This window comes from Aquila chrysaetos, chromosome 12 (assembly GCF_900496995.4).
Source record: "Aquila chrysaetos chrysaetos chromosome 12, bAquChr1.4, whole genome shotgun sequence".
NCBI lineage: Eukaryota > Metazoa > Chordata > Aves > Accipitriformes > Accipitridae > Aquila > Aquila chrysaetos.
Genome location: NC_044015.1, coordinates 1,888,293 through 1,907,986, shown reverse-complemented (window position 1 = coordinate 1,907,986; position 19,694 = coordinate 1,888,293). Strand labels below are relative to the sequence as shown.

At 41.8% G+C, this 19,694-nt stretch overlaps 1 protein-coding gene across 8 annotated transcripts in view; it reads left to right on the top strand.

Annotated features, from left to right (window-relative positions):
• CRTC1 (CREB regulated transcription coactivator 1) overlaps positions 1 to 19,161 on the top strand; it is a 53,211-nt gene extending 34,050 nt beyond the window's left edge. For 2 of the 8 annotated variants that reach the window (XM_030034058.2, XM_030034057.2), the window contains 4 exons: positions 1,408 to 1,509; positions 6,779 to 6,865; positions 7,712 to 7,892; positions 8,684 to 19,161. In XM_030034058.2, coding sequence (XP_029889918.1) covers positions 1,408 to 1,509; positions 6,779 to 6,865; positions 7,712 to 7,892; positions 8,684 to 8,895 — 582 coding nt within the window. In that variant the 3' untranslated portion in view covers positions 8,896 to 19,161. The remainder of the gene's footprint in view (positions 1 to 1,407; positions 1,510 to 6,778; positions 6,866 to 7,711; positions 7,893 to 8,683) is intronic. The other 6 variants (XM_030034063.2, XM_030034060.2, XM_030034061.2 and 3 more) reach the window with 4 other exon arrangements.
• The last annotated feature ends 533 nt before the right edge of the window (positions 19,162 to 19,694 follow it).

The window sequence follows — 19,694 nt, the reverse complement described above, 5'->3', positions numbered from 1 at the left end:
AGAAGAAATCATTCTCTATTGATCTAGCACTTGATCGTGGACTCATTTGTGGATGAAATTTTTAACAGTTGTGCTGATAAGTGCTTCTTGAAAGAAGCTGCTTCCCTTTCAGGATTGGAAGGGGAAGAGGAAAGGACAAATCCAGCAGTGGAAAGGATATCGACCCACTCAACATGTGTCTGAATGTTTTGATTCTAATACATAGCTACCAGTACAGATGATTCTGATTTTCATTCTTTGCTTTCTGTGTTGCTTTCCTCATCCTAAACTTCTTTATGACCTTAACTTTTAGGGTGCTGAGCTTATCTTTTAAAGCAACTGAAATCATACATAAACTTAAATTTAAAGCTAGTTTATCAAAAAGCTGTTTGAGCTATGTTACAGTCTCACTGACAACTTTTATGCAGTTTTTGTAAAGCAGTATTGAAATTCATTTTGCTGTAGTTTGGATGTCTGCTTAAGTGCATAAGTAACAATGCATAGCAGAAAGGGTTAAGACATATTTTCTTGAGATTTACAGAATTCAGTGTCAGAAAGCATTGGTAGTACAGTGTTCTCCCACACTGCAAAGCTATCTGATTAAATTACTCCTTTTCGTAGAACTACTGGCTTGCAGGTTTTCCTCAATCATCTGTTAATTTCTAAAGGAAGTGTAATGAGAAGAGCTATACTTACTATTTATGTTAATTAGAGCAACATTCTATTTAAATGTCGTTAAGATTATTAAGTTGTTCAAATCTAAGGTTCTTTGTGACTAAAAAAAGGTAAATCTTTGAAAATGAGTTCTCAAGATGACTGAGAACAATGTAAATATAACTAATAGAAACCTCCAAAACATAGTGTGAATTCTCAGACAATGTCTGTTCCGTGTCCTGGGGTAAAATGCAGCTTTGAGAAGGGTTTCAGTCTGCATGGTTATACACTTCAATCTCGATAACACACCCAGGCTATTTAAGACTAGGCAGAGTAATAAGAGAAGGGTTTCCAGAGTAGTGTAAACACAGGTTAAGAATGTGTGGGTATGGCAGTTGAATTGAAGAATAAATTACGTTATTTTTGAGTTATTCCCAGCTTTCAAGAGTTCTTTTCCCTAAATCGTTGGCTGACCGGATTTATTTTTTTAATTGAGCGTAACTGAGAACAGGGAAAAAATATTTCAACAGTTTTGCTTGTACGACAGCCCTGCCCTGCTCTCAGCTGTTCAGTCAGACAAGACCATGCCATGCTGATATCTTAATTTTCTCCTTTTTGCGGCATTGTTCACAGTAATTGTGTCTTCATACATAGCCAAGAATTGCTGAAGAGGATGGTTTCTCCCAGCTTCCTCGAGCTGTATATACACCAGAAGTTTATAATTTTCCAACCTTCCATCAATCCCATGGTCTTTAATTCTGTGTTGTTCTGTAGGCTTCACTCCAGCAGTACCGCAGTAATGCTGGATCCCCAGCCAACCAGTCTCCCACCTCTCCTGTCTCCAATCAAGGCTTCTCTCCTGGCAGCTCCCCTCAAGTAAGGGACTCTGTGCTTCCACAGGCCTTGCTTCTTGTGTTTGTTTTTAGTTGAGTCTCTCCATTACTGACCCATAGTTGTCTCACTGTAATTGTATGTGCCTCATGCATTACTGATGTCTCATCTTGTTTGCAGTTTCATTCAGTTCCAGAGTTTTTCAATAGCTGGTGAATTGCCTTTTTATTGATCAAAGCTACTATTTGAACACTATTAAAACTCAGTTCTTTCTTTGGGGTGTACCATGGACAGAACCTCCAGGTAGACCCCTTTCACTGAGCAATATTGTGTAGGAGCTGACAGATAAGGTTGGGAGGGCAGGGGAGAGAGAGAGGGAAACTTAAGTGCCTTCTGCAGCAGGATAACTCCTGTGGCACTAAATATCCCTTGTGTGGCTGAATACATTTACATCAAGACATTTTTTTTACGTGGGAACAATACACTTTGAAAGAAAACACTGAAGAAAATGCTCTTGAAATTAGCAACTGTATCTTGTGGCTTGCAAGTAATGGGTTACTAAACAGGCTTTCTTGCATGTTAGCTGGTTTTTCTTCCTGTGTATGTATATACTCATACATTCACATGTCCTATATGCAAGTCATAGATTGGGGTGTGTGTAAACCTGACAAGGGGACTTTTTATCTGCCAGCAGCAAGACAGTTAAAAGCAAAGCAGTCTTTGGGGGTGCCCCTAATGTAAGGGAGTGAGCGCATTTTCCATACAGAAATAAGCTGATGCTGCTAAAATAGCTCCGTATGGCTGCCCTTTTCCTAAATCCCACCTGTAGAAATGAGGTGCAGGAAGTTCTTACAGAGCATCACAACAGAGTCTGAAAATACATTTTCTGTTTCATCATTTAACGTTTAAGGCTGTAAGGAGGATCGTATCTAAATAAGTGCTGCCCCTTCATGGTTCCAAAGCAGAAGCTTCGTCTCTCCTTGCCATTAGCCAGAGACAGGTCACTGGTAAGCTCAGTAATAGATCCGAGTGTCAGGACTGTCTGGATTTTCTTAACCCTTGCTTAATTGCTTCTTAACTTCTCTCTCTTCTGCCTGCTTCTGCCAGTTCTGCTGTGTTCTGTGTGTGGCTCAAAGAAAACAAGCAAAACTTACTCCTCTAGGCTGTCACGTAGAGCAAAGCTGTTGCCAGTCTTGCTGCAAATTCTCAGGTCCAGTTCTCATTTGGGTGGTGCATCCAATTTTGATTTTTTGTGTTGATTTTCTTTTCCCCTTGACTTCTCAATAACTCTTTCTTGGTTTTGTCCACAGACTTGTTGCCACTGGTCAGTCCAAAGTACTGGAGTGCAGCAAGCACTCCCCAGTGGAGCACATGCTTGACTATAATTTTTCCAGCTGGGCCTGTTTTATCCTGTAAAGTCTTGCTTAGGTTTTGCTATTCTCAAGTGGGACACCATGACTCTGTGTGAAAGGAAGAGGGTTTATTAATACTGCTTGCTTTAGTATTGGCCTCTTAAAAATACCCACACAATTCTTTATTTTTGCTAACTTAAAAATGAGACAGCTTTCCTGCCTTCATCAATGAACCAGAAGCTAGTAGTGGCGAGCGAGCTATCTGTGGTGGGGGACCTCTTAAGGCTGCAAATAGTAAGCATGGAGAGAAGCAATGGGGGAAGAAAAAACAGTTCGGAAGAAAAATTTGGGTTGGTTGTGATTATGAGGGCAGCTCCCAAATAGCAGGATCCGTTAGACTGTAGGGTAATCTGCCAAGAGTAAAGGCAGATTGGTTCCAACAGCAGAATATGCCCATTGTGGAGCAGTCTGGCACTGGCTGACAAGAGTGGAATAAAGTGGGTGTGACCGGGTAGGCGTCTTCCACTTGCTCCCGTTTCTCTGATTAATTTTAGGTTAAATCGTTCTGCAGCGTATCAGTATGATGAGTGACGTGCTCTAAACATAGAAATCTGTGGTTTGATTTTTATCACATACGGTTCATTCACCAGAAGTTATTTTTCATCTTTCCACATCTCCAAATCTATTTGCTATTGTGTTTTGGATGTGTGTTTGTTATATGAAGGTCTTCCTGTTCAAACACGAATTGAAAAGCTCTGCTTGTAGTTCTCAGCTTTGTGTTTGCATGGCTTTTCATTGACAATGGCTTGTTTATTACTACTTTGCTTTTCTCCTCTAACACCTGGCATACTGTTCCAATTAGATAGAAATCTGCTTTTTAAAGTAGAATGGCTGTATACTGGATAATATGGTATGTATTTTTAGATTAATAATTTAAGCCAGGGGTTTTGTGGTTTGGGCTTTTTTCTTTTCTTGCAGTCACCACATCATTAACCCAAGAAGATGTACTGTTGACAAAACAGACCTCATCTAGTGTTTCTGGAGGAGATGGTGTTAGCAAGATGTTTTTCACAGAGTTGTCGATAAATTATTCTAGGACTCTGAAGTGTTGAAGTAATGACATTTCCAGTTGATTTCCTTTGGGAGTTTCAGTGCTTACAGATGTAGTAACTGGTATACTTCAGAGCTGAGGAATAAATACGGGCTTGTATGTTTTGTTAGGAGTTACTAATGTAGACTTGCACAAATAGATTTTGGTCTCCTGTTTATTATTTTTCATGTTACCCAAACTTTTTAGGATGGGAACAATGCATAGTGGAATGCAAAGATTTTAGGTTTTGCCCTACTTCTGAAAAGCTCCTGTAAAAATGACATGTCAGAAGTTAAAGGAAAAAAATACCTTGATTCTCTTTGGAGCTCTTGAATTGCGATTGTATTTCTAGGGCCAGTCCAAACTGGCTTTGATTCATGTCGAGTATGTGACATCCGGAAGCGCAAATTTTTCATTAGAAATTGTTATAAAACATCACACAGTTTTGAAGCCATGCCTGCCACTTAAGATGGGAATGATTTTCCTGTGATAGAGTTAAGCTTGGCTGGTCCTGATCTGCTTCCCTGAGTTAGCTCTATGCTCTGACTCTTTTTTTTTTTTTTTTTTTTTAAGAAAAAAATAAGGCATGTAGCAGATTGAATAATGTGGAGTTTGAGTAGTTGATCAAAGTGTGACTGGGCAGCAAGTAGGATGTCAGTAGTTTAAAGAAAAGTCTGTGTTTTTTTATTTAAGTAGTGCTTTGCTTTTTCTCTTATCAGGTATAATGTGGCTTTTGCTTTTGATGTTTGATAACTTCCTTGTAGCCCTGTGTCATGCAGGGGATACAGCAGCCACCGTAGTTTTGAGGACCAGATGATAAATTGGAAGACTGGTTCCAATTACAACCATTTTTGCCTGCTTCTAAGGAGGGCATTGAGTAGGGTGTTACACTGCAAAGATGTCATTACTGTTCTGTGGTCATTGCTGTAACAGATCATAAATGCCCAGGAAAGTGAATTGAAATCTTATTTTTGTCCATAAAACTCTATTCTTGGCTCAGGCTCTATTTAATCAGTCTGAAGGATGGGCTGGCTTCATTTAGTTAAACCATTTCTTACTGAGAAGTTACTGTTAAGATCTTCTCTGACAAAGATTTGGAGGCAGTTGTCTACTACCTTTTCTGACTCTGCCCGTACCATACTTTAAAACGCAGCACTGTGGAGGTCTGTAAGGCTTGTGTTTCCAGTGTTCTGACGTTATCCAGCCGCGCTGTTCTGCAGCAAATTTCTCTCTTCTCCAAGTGCATTCAAATTGTACCCGCACCTTCGCATGCAGCCGGTGGAAAGTGCTTTGCGGTGATGCTTGGAGCAGTTCTTGGATCATACAGGATCTGCTCAGCAAGGAATTTTATAGCACGCACAGCATGTGCTGAACTTTCAGCCACCTTCCCCCACGGAGTCTCGTTCTCAGGCTGTGAATTCCTCCCTTGATGCTACATTTATCCAAAAGCGTCCATATAATGTCATAGCCGAGGATTCTGGCTGAAGGTGGGAAGGTTTTTGTTTGCTTTAAAAAGAATATATTGTTGCTTCTTTCCTGATAGTCCCCTCTCATGGAGGTTGTGGGCAATTTAGGTTTTGGTGTTTTTTTTAAATACAAAACTTCCGTTCTTTTCCTTGCATGCAACCTGCAAATAAGCTGCGCTGAGATATGCTACTGATGTAGGAGGGAGAATGTTTAAAAGGTGATGTTTGCTGAAATTCTTGTGTTCACTGTTGTGGACATCTGGTGGTTTTCTGAGAATCTTTGGCTGTGTTCAGTGCTTTTAACTGTGGTGGCTGGTGTAACTCTGTTCTGATATTTCCTAGGCTTTTGCTTAATTTCATGTGCTGCTTAGGTTTTTAAGGAGAAAATTTGTAGCCTTCCTCTTTTAGTATATAGATAAACCAGCTGGAAAATGCTACGCAAGGTATTGATTTTTTTTTTTTTTCCCCAAGAGTGATACAAACTCTCCATGCAAATTGTCTTTTATAGACACTGTCTTTTATAGGTGCTCTCTTTGTCAACAGATGTGGGGGTTTTTCAGCTGGAGTATCAGAATTTGTGACAGTTTTAAATAAGTAGTGATCTAGCTGTGATTTCTTTTATATCTGGCAATTCTTTGGGACAGTATCGAATAGTATGAAAACATTGACCTCAGATTCTTGATCACCTTTAGAATAATTGATAAATGATGGAGAATAACTGATAAATGCTTGTCGTGCTAGAGGGGACAGTAAAATTAGCAAGGCTGAAGAGTTCCTCCTGAGATTCTTGCCTTCGAACTGCTGATAACATGCTTTACCGGGCTTTCTCGTTAACTTTTCTGATCTGCAGCTAAAGTGACATGACTTTAAAATGTCAGTTTTGTTTTGGCATGTTGTTGTCTCAGTGAAGCTGGCTGTTCTGTGAACACGAGGTTGCAGAGGCTGTTAGCTAGTCACTACCTGCAAGCTGGTGATCAGCTTTGCATTGCATTTTGTTTTAACGTGCAGTTTACTTCTGTATGGGTTTTGTCTTTCACCCAAAAAAAAAGTTCACAAAAAAGAGGAAGTTGTAGAGTGATTTTTTTTTTTTCTTGTGTTACCTAGCGCACTTGTCTGTTTCATAAATCAGAAGTTTTATATGTTGTATGTCCTCTGTGAGGAAGTTTGTTTGGTTTACTTGACTGTATTTTTGTGCTTACCAGAAGGCAGCGTAACATGGAAGAAGGATTTGTGTGTTGGAGGGAAATACTGAATGTTTTATGAATTTGCTGATGGTTAGTGGTGGTTAATAATAAAGGGCTAACTAACTTCGAGACAAATCGGTTGGAAGGCTCGAGTCACTTGCACACCGTGGGTACATCTGTTTGTGAGATTTTTGCACCATAAAGACTCTGTTTTGTTTTCAGCATTCTTCCATTCTGGGGAGTGTATTTGGTGACTCCTATTATGATCAGCAGATGACAGCTAGGCAGGCTAATGCCCTATCCCATCAGGTGAGCAAATTCATCTCAGATTTTCAGCTATATTTCGGCCACTTTCAGCTTAAAATAAATATAGATCAACTTCTGATTATTTTATGTGAGATCACATTTTGTCCATATAGTTTTACTTCTGTTATTTTTAGTTTGCAGTACTTGGGGATTTCTTTTATTCTGGTTTTTTTTTGTTGTTTGTTTTTTTTGTTTTCCCCCCTCCCCCCTTCCCCTTCGTCCCTCTTAGCCATTGTAGTAGATGTTTTTTAAAGGTGTTCTGCCAACTTTATTGGATTAAAAATAACGAAAATAGATTTTAAAACCCCCACTTCTGGCCATAGTTGCATTTGAGAAGGATTCACCTGTAGGTGGTAACAATATTTACTCCTGAATTTGGCAAACAACTCGTGCACAGTACCAAAACCTAGCAAGCAGGCCCGTGCCTTCGTTAGTTTGGCCAACCAGCGCATTGATTTATTCAACTGTGAAATATGCTCTGGTAGCAGGAAAAAATGAGATGGCTTCTGAGAGGCAATGCTTGATGGGCAGATACCTGAGTTAGTAGCATGAATTATGAGGGTTTTTTAATTTGTTTTAAAGCTACCTTTTCTTTTGTTCTTACGATATCAAAAGCAACAATTTTATTTTTGCATCCACCCTCTCTTCATTCCCCTGCACTCTGAATTTGGCAGTAAACTATTCCGGAAAGTTAACTGAAAATAGACCATATTTTGATCAACGAAACCTAAAGATGAATTTGTTTGCCTGTCTCTTTCAATGTTACTTCCCATACTTGAGCTTTGTAAGTTGTTTTGCTGTATTTCCTGATGGTTAGAAGTAATAATTCCTTTGTGCCTTGGTCTTCAGCTTGAACAGTTTAATATGATAGAAAACGCCATTAGTTCCAACAGCCTGTACAGCCCTTGTTCCACCCTTAACTACTCCCAGGCAGCCATGATGGGACTTACCGGCAGTCATGGCAGCTTGCAGGACTCGCAGCAGCTGAATTACTCCAGCCATGGAAACATCCCCAACATCATTCTTACAGGTAAGAAAATCACAGACTTAACCAACAAGCAAAACTACTCTGGTGTCGGTGTTTCTCTTCATCAAGCAATGGCTCACTTCAAGCCAAGAAAGGAAAGGGGTATTGTTGCCTTTGAAGGTTTTGTTTCACCTTGTGTAAACGTTGGTGTTACCAGTGTGGTGTATTTCCCGGATGCTGGGGAGCCTGACGGCTCTTGTTTAATCCCAGCAAACAGGTAGAGCTGCAATGGCAGCACTAATTGTCTTACAGACACTCCCTGCCTCTGAATTTACTGGGTCCTCCACCACAGCGAGGGAGAAGCTGTGAAAGCCAAACTTCTGCTGCTGCTTCTCTGTTCGAGCTTGCCAACAAAGGATTTTTTAGTGTCACATATGGTAGCGAATCTGGTCATGGTTGGGCGTTTGGAAACAATTTCTGCACAGGCCACTGAGAAAGCTGTAGTTCAGTCTGTATTTCAGCCAAGGACTCATGCTGATTAGGATCACGTAAATTAAGGTTATTCCTCCTACACCTAAGAGAGAGAAAAGAGACTCAAGTGACACCACTTTGTGGCCCCCAAATACACATACATTAATTTTGCTTTGTGTTAGGTCATTATGACGGTTTTGAGATGCTCTGACAAGTCTGTAATTCATCCAGCTGGAAATGAGGATAGACGTTTCTCGTCTGAACTTCAGCCTTAGTTCAATAAATGATTCTGGAATTTTTGCAAGCTGTTTTATGACTCGTCTGCCTGGCAAATATGTATTTGCTAAGTCCTACCGACACCCTTCTCTTCCTCTTCCCTGCAGTGACAGGAGAGTCTCCTCCCAGCTTATCAAAAGAACTGACCAGCTCTTTGGCAGGAGTGGGCGACGTCAGCTTTGATACGGATTCCCAGTTCCCTCTGGATGAACTCAAAATTGACCCTTTAACCTTGGATGGACTGCACATGCTGAATGACCCAGACATGGTCCTCACTGACCCCGCCACAGAGGACACGTTCAGGATGGACCGGCTGTGAAGCGTGGACACCAGGAGCGTGGGAACGACGCTTGTTCCTGGAGCCCAGCCGAACTCGAGAGTCCAGTGGGTCAGTCGTGTCAGAACAGGAGTTGCTGAGAGCAGCAGCTCTGTCCTGTACAACATGTACAATGAGTAAAGCTTGTCGTTCTAAGCTTGCAGCGCTGCAGACCCCTACTCCCTGTCGCGCCGTATTTCACCCCTTATCCGCTCATTGCCATTAATGAGTAAGGAGTTTCCATCAGCCTTTTCCTCTCCAGAGCCACCCCCTTCCCCCCACCAAAGCTCCAGCGTTAAGTTGTCAATTTATCCTTTGCACTAGAAAGGGGGTGGTTTTGGGCAGGCGAGGAAGGTTCAGAGCCAAGGGTAAAGAGATTTCTTTCTAACGTACCAAATCGTTGGCTGCTGTTTGAGATGGGGAGGGGGAAGCGCCGACTATGCCCCCCCCCCTTCTCTCCCCCCACTGATTCAAAAGCAAATCTCTGCATTGCCACCCTCTGGGAGGGGCTGGGGGAGCTTCGGCGGTTTTGACTCTGCTTTGTGACAGCTGCTTCGTAGAGTAAAACGCTTCTTCCTTTATCGATATGCCATGTTTGTTTTCAGGTTTGTTTCCTTGACTGTCGTCCTGCACCCACTGCCTCTTCTCGTGCCCTGAGCAAACTCGCGTACTTGGCAAAGCGGAAAAGCAGCCCGGCAGCCCAATGGCCTTTTGTAGCCGGCTAGTCAAAAAAGGCGACTGTAAACACTATTTTCAAAGCTTTTTTTTTTTTTTTTTTTTTAAATATATATGTAATATATATATTTATATATATATGTATACATATATATAGCGCATTTCTGAGCACACAAAAAAGTACTATAATTCATTACTTGATTAGCATGGAGGAAGGATCAGAACATTTTTAAAGCAGCTAAAAGAATATAGGAGACTAACTTGCAGAGCATATTTCTAATGTTACTTTGAGAGATTCCTGGGCAACAGGAAGGGCATTTCTATAGCAATGCCTGGTTCAAATCATGATGACTTTTTTTATTTTTTATTCTTATTCATTACTTATTCTGTTACCATTATTTATGATCTTTTTGGTTTTTTTATTTAAGTATTTGGATATTAGGAAAGTATCTAAACTACATACAGCCAGTTGAAGCACTCTACATAATACTTGTACAGTACATCTTTTTTGTGTTTTTATTCCAGAAATATATTATATATATTATATATATATAGGTATTTTTAACTAACTGGAATTTTAAACAGATGTTGAGCAGAAGTAAGGAAGCCTAAGGCAAGTCTAGATGTTTTCCTTTTATACAGTTGAAATAGGGTGGCAGGAACTTAGACATTCCTTCTTTCACCCTGGGGAAAAAATAGCTTGCTCCACAGTGAATAGTACTGTATCCTCGAACAGGTTGAGATTCTGTTAAATTTGTAATAGACTATTTCTGTTAGTCCTTGTTAATATTCTGTGCTGCAGTATAACAGACTGGTGAATGACACTTTATCAATGGCAGATTAAAAAAACCCCCCAGACCACCCATTGACTCCAAATTGGTGGTTTCACTTAAATGTCATGGCTGAATTGATGGTGATTCCCAGATCTCTGCACTTGGGATTCTTATCAAATTTGGAAAACGCATTTAAAAATTTTATCAAGAGCCCGACAGGCTTACATTAATTGCCAAGGGCACTGTTAAAACGTTGTCTTCGTTACACTATAATCTGCACAGTAACAGAATGTGTAAGTACAGGACCCTTCTCTTCAGTAGAAGTTACAAATTAACATTATTTTGAATCTTATTAACAAATTAAAAATTACATTGCGCCTAACACCCTGAATGTGAGATGAACGGAATACCTGCTAGAGGAAAGCACTTCCATGCAGTAGGGGTTGAACATCCACATCTATTTTTGTTAAATACAGCCTCAATAAAAGAGCCATTTTAGTTTTCATTTCAAGATGAGTTGTGCTTTGTTGATTCCCCACCTCTGCCGTGGTAGTTCCACATCTGCTCTCTTTCAACTCGGTCTGCATCAGCTGGATTTGCTTTCTGTCTAAAAACGTGTCCGCTCTTTCTCAGCTGTCATGACTTTCAAGCAAAAAACCCTCAGCACTTCTCCCCATCCTATTCCCCTCGAGAAAGATTCTCCTTGCTGTTTTCAGCAGGTGAGAATGAAGGTCTGCAGAGGAGCGAGACTGCTCTTAATGAGTTATACTAGGTTTCTGTGTGCTTCCAGAAATCGGTGGGACGCCGTCCTGAGATTCACGCAAACACTGCTGAGCAGAATCGTTGTTGGGATCTCTCTAATCTGAGTGCGTGTTTGCTCACGTTTGTGCCATTAGTTGACCATTTGCACTAAAAATGTTTTTTCTTTCGATCTGTTAGCTTACGTGTGTCTTTTTTGTTCCTTCCCACGCAATTGAAAGGTTATCCTGCATCTTTGTTGAAAATGTTTTTTGTCAGGATTTAAGCCCAGTAGCACGTGTTAACTCCTGGTGTCTGCTTATTTCAGATTGCTAATGCTTTTTCAATTTAAGGAGGGGAAAAAAAAGGTAGCTTCGAACAGGAGGATACCCTAAAAGAACAGGAGTAATTTGGGCACAGGTGACTCGGAGTCCTTTGCTTTGAAACAGCCACAGGTACAGTGTGAGTTGAATATGCTTCTTGAAGTTCACGTAGTTCCTTGATGGGATTTCTGTCTGTATCATGCTCTCGTTCGAATGACTCTCATGCATGTAAATTCTTGTTTGTGATCTATTTTTTTAAAACCAGAGTCACTTCAGAATGAAGCATCCAAGTAGGAGATGAGATTCCTCACTGGAGACTTTTACAGGGAGCTGTTGCTAAATGCTACCTTCTAATTTTTTTTAAACTACATGTGTATATAAGAGATCTTGTTTATTAGACTTGTAAGTAGACATTTAAAATGGCCTTAATTTAAAAATAACACGTCTGGATGCAACTGTCAAAATTAGGGACCATCTAGTTGAGAGAAGTCCAGGTTTTTGTTCCTTTCGTGCGGGGCAAATGGTGAAGGGTGCTTTGGGAGTGGGAAGGAGTAAGATGAAGTCATCGTGGGAAGCAGATGACGGCTGTGTATGACAAGATGTGCTTCATCTCGTAAGCCCCGGTAGTGGGCAGGCAAAAGCTGCTTTTAGTACCGACCCTTTGAGAACCGGAGCAGTTATTCCAACGGCTCTTGCATTTTGCTTCCCGGGAGGCCGCTTTCCTGACAGCATCATGTAGGAGCTGCACTTCGAGAGGGATTTTTCTCTCCCTCTCCCCTGAAAATTTATGTTTTTGTAATGTGTGTATGCATAAGGCTGATCTTAAAGCAAGAACAGTCTATTAAGTTGTCAAGTGTAAACATGGAGCAGATCCCCAGTGTTTTCGGAACAAGTAATCCGATTTTATTTGAAAATTTATTAGTACCGTTTTCATTTTAAATTTTGTATGTAAGGTGAGAGCTGTTGGGAGCGGCTGGCCCTTCCCGTCCAGGGACAGAGGAGAGCAGAAAGAACAGCGGAAAGAAAAAAGGATTACTTAGCAAAAAAAAAAAAAGTAGTATTATTTATAACTTTTTGAGTTAAATGATGTTGAAGCTGTCTGGTGTCTCAAAGGGTTACTGTCCAAACATACCTGCTGAGTGAACCCTACCCCCTCCCTACAACATGTGTTTTTTATATATATATATATATATATATTAAAAAGTTCCCAAGCTAGACTGTTGCATTTGCCAATACAATGGGGAAACAATAGGAATAAACCTTCAGTGTATAAAATACTGTGATTTTCAAAAGAAAACCAGAACTTCTGCTGTTCATTGCAGCGCAGGTCGGGGCGGGGGGAGGCTCTTTTCATTGTACATAGTATTCTGCATTCTCTTTCAAATGAATCTGCACAGGCCGAGTTAAGGTCACTCTCTTGCCGCATGCGTGACTGACCGCGGGCAGCACCGAACCTGTCGGCTCACTACTGCTTCTGCATGTCAGTGAACACTTCGCCAGCGATCTTTAACTGTGCAAAACCTTTCCTGTACAGACAACCTCGGATTTTTTTTTTCTTTCCCTTTTTTTTTTTTTCCCCAAGAGGGAAAAGGTTTCCAGAAAGAGGCTGCAAATTAATTTAAGAAATTGTTAATTATTCGTACGATTTATTACCTTATTTTAAATTTAATTAATTTTTTTAACAAGTGTGCCTGAGAACGCTGGTGCGAACCCATGCAACAAGAACGCTTATGGATGAAAAGAAAGAGCTGCCCTCTGAGTTTGCATAAAAGCAGCGTCTGATAACTTGCAGAATCGTTTAAACTTCCCTCAAAAATAAGGTCTTGGCTGTGCTTGCTTGTAAAAGCTTGGATTTCTGTAGAAACAATAATTAAGGCTTGAGATCTGTCCCTTAATGAGCATGGTACTCGCCCTGGAAACCCCCTCTGTACAAGAAGGAAGAGGAAAGCCCCCTCATCATCCCGTAGGTTACAATGTACGCTGTGCTTTCAGGAGAAAAAAAAGCGTTTATTCCTCTGAAAAATGGAACCCCCGTCACTGTGATGGCAATGTGAAAGCGCAGGTAGCGTTTGTTACGTGTGTCTGTTCTTTTTAAAAAACAAAAAAGCAAAAAAAAAAATTATAAATTTGTAGTGTTCCTGTTCTTTGTATTTTTAGTTGCATATTATTTATACTGCGCAGTGTAGGCATGGATTGCATGTCAGTTTTCTATGCGGGCACCATGATGACATTATAACTGTGTATTATAAATCATTTTTACCTTTTTAAACAGAATCATTGTGTGGAATTTCTATACTGCAAAACAAAACACTACATTACGTACTATATTCATTTGTGTTATTTATTTTATTATTTTGTGGGGGGGAGGGGGGTGGTTTTGACTGTGGTGTATATTGCCTTATGTGGGCTTGACCAATTTTATCAAAATAAAGGCCTAAAGGGGTAAAATACGTTTACTGTTTTCTTCAGTAAATTGACTCGTGGCTGCCATAGAGGCAGCTGCGGAAAGCTACGTAGTAGAAAGCGTAAAGGGAAGCAAATCCATAGCGGAGAGGATCTGTCCAGAAAGAAAACACAGCTACATAACGTATAAACTGCAGGTAGCGAGGAGTGCCGGTCTGAAAAGTGATTCGAGTCTTACATGACGATGTGACGTCGGTAATTACGTAGCGAGTATGAAGAGCCTTGTCTGACCCTTTCAGATCCATCTGTACGTGTCCTGATTTCTGTTAAAGAAACTCAGTACGGTCGTCTTTTGGAGCAGCTGTGAAAATCTCTTCGCAGGTGACCTAAACCCAAACTATTCTGGGGTTCTAACGTCGCCCAAAACGGGCAGCACAGATGCTTTGGGGAAGGTCCCGCTGCTTTTTAGCTGTTGCAGGTTTTCCGCTTTTGAAATACGAAGCGTCTGCCTGAGCGCTGGGGATTTCTGAAGGTCACGGCTAACGAGACCAAAGAGAAAAGAGCGAGAACGGGTGCCCGCACCCCTTTTTTTCAGGTTAAGATGCAGCGCGGCCGCCGAGGCCGGTGGGTGGGGAGACGTCCCCGGTGTGGCACTTCTGCTTGTCGCCGGTAGTTTGAGCTCCCGCCTGCAGTTTGGTGTTCGGAGCAGATGTAGATCCTTCCCGCCTCGGGTTTCGAGCACAGAGCGGAATCTGTTCTGCCTCGACGTATTTTGTCGGGGAACAGGGTCGCGGTGACGCGCTTTGCACGTGTCGGCGCGGTCTCGGGTGTGGAACCGCGGGGCTGCGCCGGCGGCGGGTCCCTCGGTTGCCGTGTGTCGGTGGGGAGAAGCGGGTGGCTCTCACGGCTGGATTCCGGAGAAGATGGTGCCATCGCGTCGGCGGTTGGGCAGCTGCTTTTCCCTACTTGTGTTCTGACCCCGGCTGTCTCCTCGTAACCAGCTTAACCTGTTGCTTCTTTAAGGTTGTGTGTGTCATCTTGTAACTAAATAGTAGGCAGGGAAATGCCTAAATAGCATTTGTTTTGTTTTATCTTGGTTCTTTTTACTTTAAATTTTGCTGTTAAGCAGCTACAGGAGAATAAAGTAAATGCTACATGTTGAATTTTCTGATGTGCGTTTTCTGCTTGCTGGAGAATCACAGTGATCTAACGTTGGTGTTTCCTGGTGTGTACGAAGGTCCTGTTTTGTTGGTTGTGTTTTAATTTAGTAATTGGTTCAGCTTTAAGGTGACATAATTTGGGGCAGAAAACCCATGTGGCAAGAGACGCATCTTTTTTTTTTTTTTTTAAGAGACAAAGGGAAAAACGCTAAGGGTTCTTGACCCGTCTCCAGCCATTTGCTGTCACGATACACCTGGCGGACCTGGGTAGCAGATTACCAGTATCAGTTCGGCTGTCGGTAGCTGGTCGCTTTTGAGTTTCTCCGACTGCTTGTCCCGGTTTCCGAAGAGCTTTGGTGTGGTCGTGCAGCAGGGTAGGGGAGCATCAGAACTGCTGACTCGGCGCACCGAGACTTTACGCTGGCTCTTGGTTTGGAGGGACGGGAGAGCTCCTGGAGACGCAGTCGCTCCCTGAAGCTGTCGCGCTGTCCTGCTGCGCAGCGTCTGCAGAACCTGCTGCTGCGGCAAAACTTTTAGTCCTTGGAACAAAAGCAAACGCCTCGGGAATCGCTGACTCGGGAGTCGGCAGCAGCTATCGGGGACCTGTCAGTGCGGTATCGCTGTGTTTTCCAAAACGCTTTGCTTGCCGTAGGTATTTCTGTCACCGCCGTCACACAGGCAAGACACCGCTCTAAACAGTGACAGAACTTCAGACGTTTTCTCACAGCGTGATGATAGGATGGAAATGGAGATGACAGTTTAGACGATTTTACTCCTTAATTTTGCCTGCCTTCAGCCTGTACCGACTTCCAGATACCGCTACTTCGTTTTTATTTATTTTTTTTTTTTTTTAAATTTGCAGACAGTATTTCCCCTTGGTGGCTGCTGATGTGTTCAGGCAAGAGTGGTAAAGCTATCAACAGAAAAACTAATCATAGTATTTGCAGGAGCCCCGTATGGGAGTGCACAACGTTGGGGATAAATGACGTTTTCTTGCCATCCTTATCTTTTCAGTTTTTAGGAAACTGGGATCTGCCACTGCAGACGGGCACGTGTTACAGCGGTTTGTTTTGGAGTGTGGACATGTTGATGTTTAATCTGTCACTGGTTTTAGTCTCCTTTTATTGAGCTCAAACCTAAAAATAATAATTTGAGCAGTTGGTCTGCTCAATGGGAACATTAATTACCTATTTCCGATAGCTGCATTGTAAATTAACAGCTCTATCCATGTGCAGAAGGGACAGCGTTTTCTGAGCTGGTGTAAGGATTCCTCCCCCTCAATAAATCGGTTTTCAGTAACGATGGTGGCTTTCTGGATTAGTGTAGACCTGAGCTTGAGGTTTGCTTTAATTGCAGTAGAAGACCTGAGCTGCTTTTGGGCCAGTTTGCTGGTAACGGTGTAGCAGAAACCTCCCAGGGAGGGAACGTAATCTGGGTTAATGCAGGGAACTTGGACAGACGTGCTCTGACTTTGAGTGAACAGGCATGTTCGTGTTAGCGTGGCTTCTGTCGGTCTTAAAATTGTTGTTTTTTTTAATCTGTGTCGGATCAAGTTTTTGTTCTATAGTGTTTTTCCTCGTGTTGTGTGGCGGATGAGTCGGAGTGAAGTGGGCCTTGCTGGGTTAGGAACTGGCGGGTGTCGAACATGCTGGCAGATGACAGTTGCTGTCTGATGGTATTTGACTCTTCTGCCCAATGTTTTCAAAACCCTAAGAGGCTGGGGGGCGCACGCAGTTAAACAACTCCAATCTTACCCAGATTTCATCTCCCGGTCTACCTTAGACATTAGCAAATCCTTCAATAAATAAATCGGGACAAACAGAACTGAGATTGCGACGGACGCTCTCAGCATGTGAACGGAGGGACTGACTGCATCTCCCTCCCTGCTCTTGTCTTGAAATGTACGTTCTTCAACTGGAAGCTGTATTTGAGCCTTGAATTAACACACTTAATGAACAAAGGAGGTGTCCCTCGGCTTCAAAAGTGTCTCTGAAAATGAGACAAAACCAAAACAGTTGGTGCTTCTGCTGGAGAAATGCAAGTCTCGGAGTCGGAGACCGTACAGGCTCCTGAGACGCTTCTCCGGAACAGAGTCGGTTCAGATCTCATTTTTGTCGTTTGCAGAGGGTTGAACCTTCCCAGGCCCTGACGCCTGGGCGTTTGCGGGAGCAGAACTGCTCGCGTACTTTGAACGTCTCCAAAGCCGGCGTTCACCGCTTCCTTTAGGAGAGGATGCCTTGTGGCGCAGGGAAAGGAGGGGATTGATGTGTGTCGCGTTGCTTTGAGGCCGCTGGTCTCCGAACAGCTCTCTAGTGGAACCGCTGCGGGACAGCGCGTACATCGGATGTAAATTTGCCCGACTGTAAGCTCCGATTCATTCAAATTTTCTGTACTGAACGTAGTCACAACCTCACGCAGATAAAGCTTTAAAATCTGTCGAAGGGCGCCCTGTTCTGCAAGTAAGCTGACAGGTCTTTAATTGCGGTTGAGATTTTTAACTGGGAAAATGTAGAGTTACAGGGAAATGTTCTGCCCTGAGAGTGTGATCCTCTACCAGATGCAAATTTTGCTAAATCTTTAAAGATTAGTCTGAGACCTGTGCAGATTCATCCACCCTTCCGTTCTTCCCTTCAGCGTGCAGTAGAAGTTTTTGCCTCAATACGCTTAAATTGTCATAATTGAGTTAACGGTGAAGGGCAGCCTTGGGTGAGGCTTCAGCTGGCGGTAGGAGGGTTTTATTTGTAACGAATCTCGACTAAATCTGTGACAGTAGGGCAGGGGTTTGGATGTGGAGGCAGTCGGAGCTGGGATCGTTGAAAGAGCGAAGTACAAGGTGATGTACTGGAAAAGCGCTTGTACGTGCTGTTGGCTCCCACGAGACGCCTGCTCTCGGGGTGCTGTACCTCACTCTGCCTTTGGAACTGCTGTATCTGTACAGTGCAATGTAAAGTTCATTTGTACAAGTCCTATGGATTATTCAATCCAACTTTTTTATACTGTGGTTTAGAAAAAAAAGGGATGAAAGGTCTCCGTTTATAAATCTAATTTAAGAACCGGTTTCTGCAACTGGAGCAGTGGAGTTGTCAGTATTTCCTTCAGAAGTTTTACAGGCTTAAACTTGCTCCTAGAAATCGAGCTGAATTGTACCACACCAAGGGCAATTTTTTAATTCAACAAAATCTGCTCTGGCTGTTTGTCAAGAAAGAAAAGCAAGCAGTTCTCGAATATCCTTGCTGATGTGTAATGTCACAAGCCTCCGTCTGAAAGGAAAGGATTAAGCTTGGCTCAATTTTGGAATTTCTAAGACATTAAATATAGAGAAGATAAATAGGTAAAGCTTCTGTCCTTGCAGAGTAGATGATGAATATAAAAGTTATAATATTTATGGGGCAAAATGTTAGGGGGTGTAGGGCTTGCTTAAACGAAACTTTACTTACCGGATCCTGAATATTCATGGCATGAGCATCGACGCAGTCAGAAGATAACTGTGTGTATAAATATACCGTATACACATCCACCAATCTTCGGTCAGCATTATACAGTGTAGTAATTAAAATATTGTATTTCAGTCAGCTATTAACTAATAAGTCAGTAGACATGGAGGTTTGATTTGGGGGAGGAATTAGAACATTTAGATACTTCTGACCTTAACGGAGCCCCCATCTGTGGAAGGATTCCTTGTAGAAGAAGTGGAAGTTAAATGTATTAGTACTCATGAAGGGAAAGTTTGATTTTAATAAAATTAAATACAGCTGCTTTTGGCAGCTTCTCTCACAGACTGGCAGCTAAAAACAACTTTATGTAGTTCATTGAGCTTGGGGAAAAATGTCAGATTTATGCATTTTCAGAGACAGTATAATATACTGTTCTTTACAAGCTAAACTTTTTCTATTAAAATAATTTGTGGATTATTTCACTGATATATGCAATCCTATATTCAGCTACAGCGTTGGTGGCACAGGAACTCTGGAAAAGTTGTCCCTGCGACATAAAAGTTTTATTTATTGTGTTTTTCTATAGGTAAAGTGGAAAACTGAAGTTGGCTTTAAGTGTTTGCAATCTGAGAAATGATGTGAAAAAGCAGCTCAACTAAATGTACATTCTTTTCGATCTTTTCTTTTTTGTGTGAAGGCTTTTGTCTTTGTATCTTTGCATTATTTGTAAATGAAATGTAATAAAAGTTCAAATGTTTTTGTCTCTGGCTGCTTAGCTTTTTCTTAGTTTTGTTTGTCGTTTGTTTGCTTTTTGACTGGTGGTTTTCAGTGTTGAAATATTGGTGTTTTCAGTGCTCGTGTTTATAAAGAAACAGCAACATCAAATTGTTTTGGTTAGCTGGCTTCTTACAGCTATGAAAACTGACCTCTGTCTTACTCTTCAAGAGGAAACTGCAGACAGATCTAAAAGATGCAAAGCACTGAGATAAATCACAAAATTTGAGCTGTCTCCAGAAGTATTCCCTGTGTTCTAAAGTCTCGTGGTGACGGTGTGGTGACTGTCTCAACTTTTCTCCAGTCAGAGCCTCGGTCACATTTCTGGACTGCAGCATAGTCTTAGAGCTTTCTGGGGTAAGGAGAGCCTGTCTGTTGGAGTTGTTGCATTTTTGAAAGAGAAAATGAGCATGTAAATGTTCAGACTTGCCTAATTATTGTCATACGCGGGTGCTTTAACAACCGGGTGTAGCTTTCACTGCAGTAAATCTTGCATTAGGCTGGTCATCGAGGTAAGTAGAG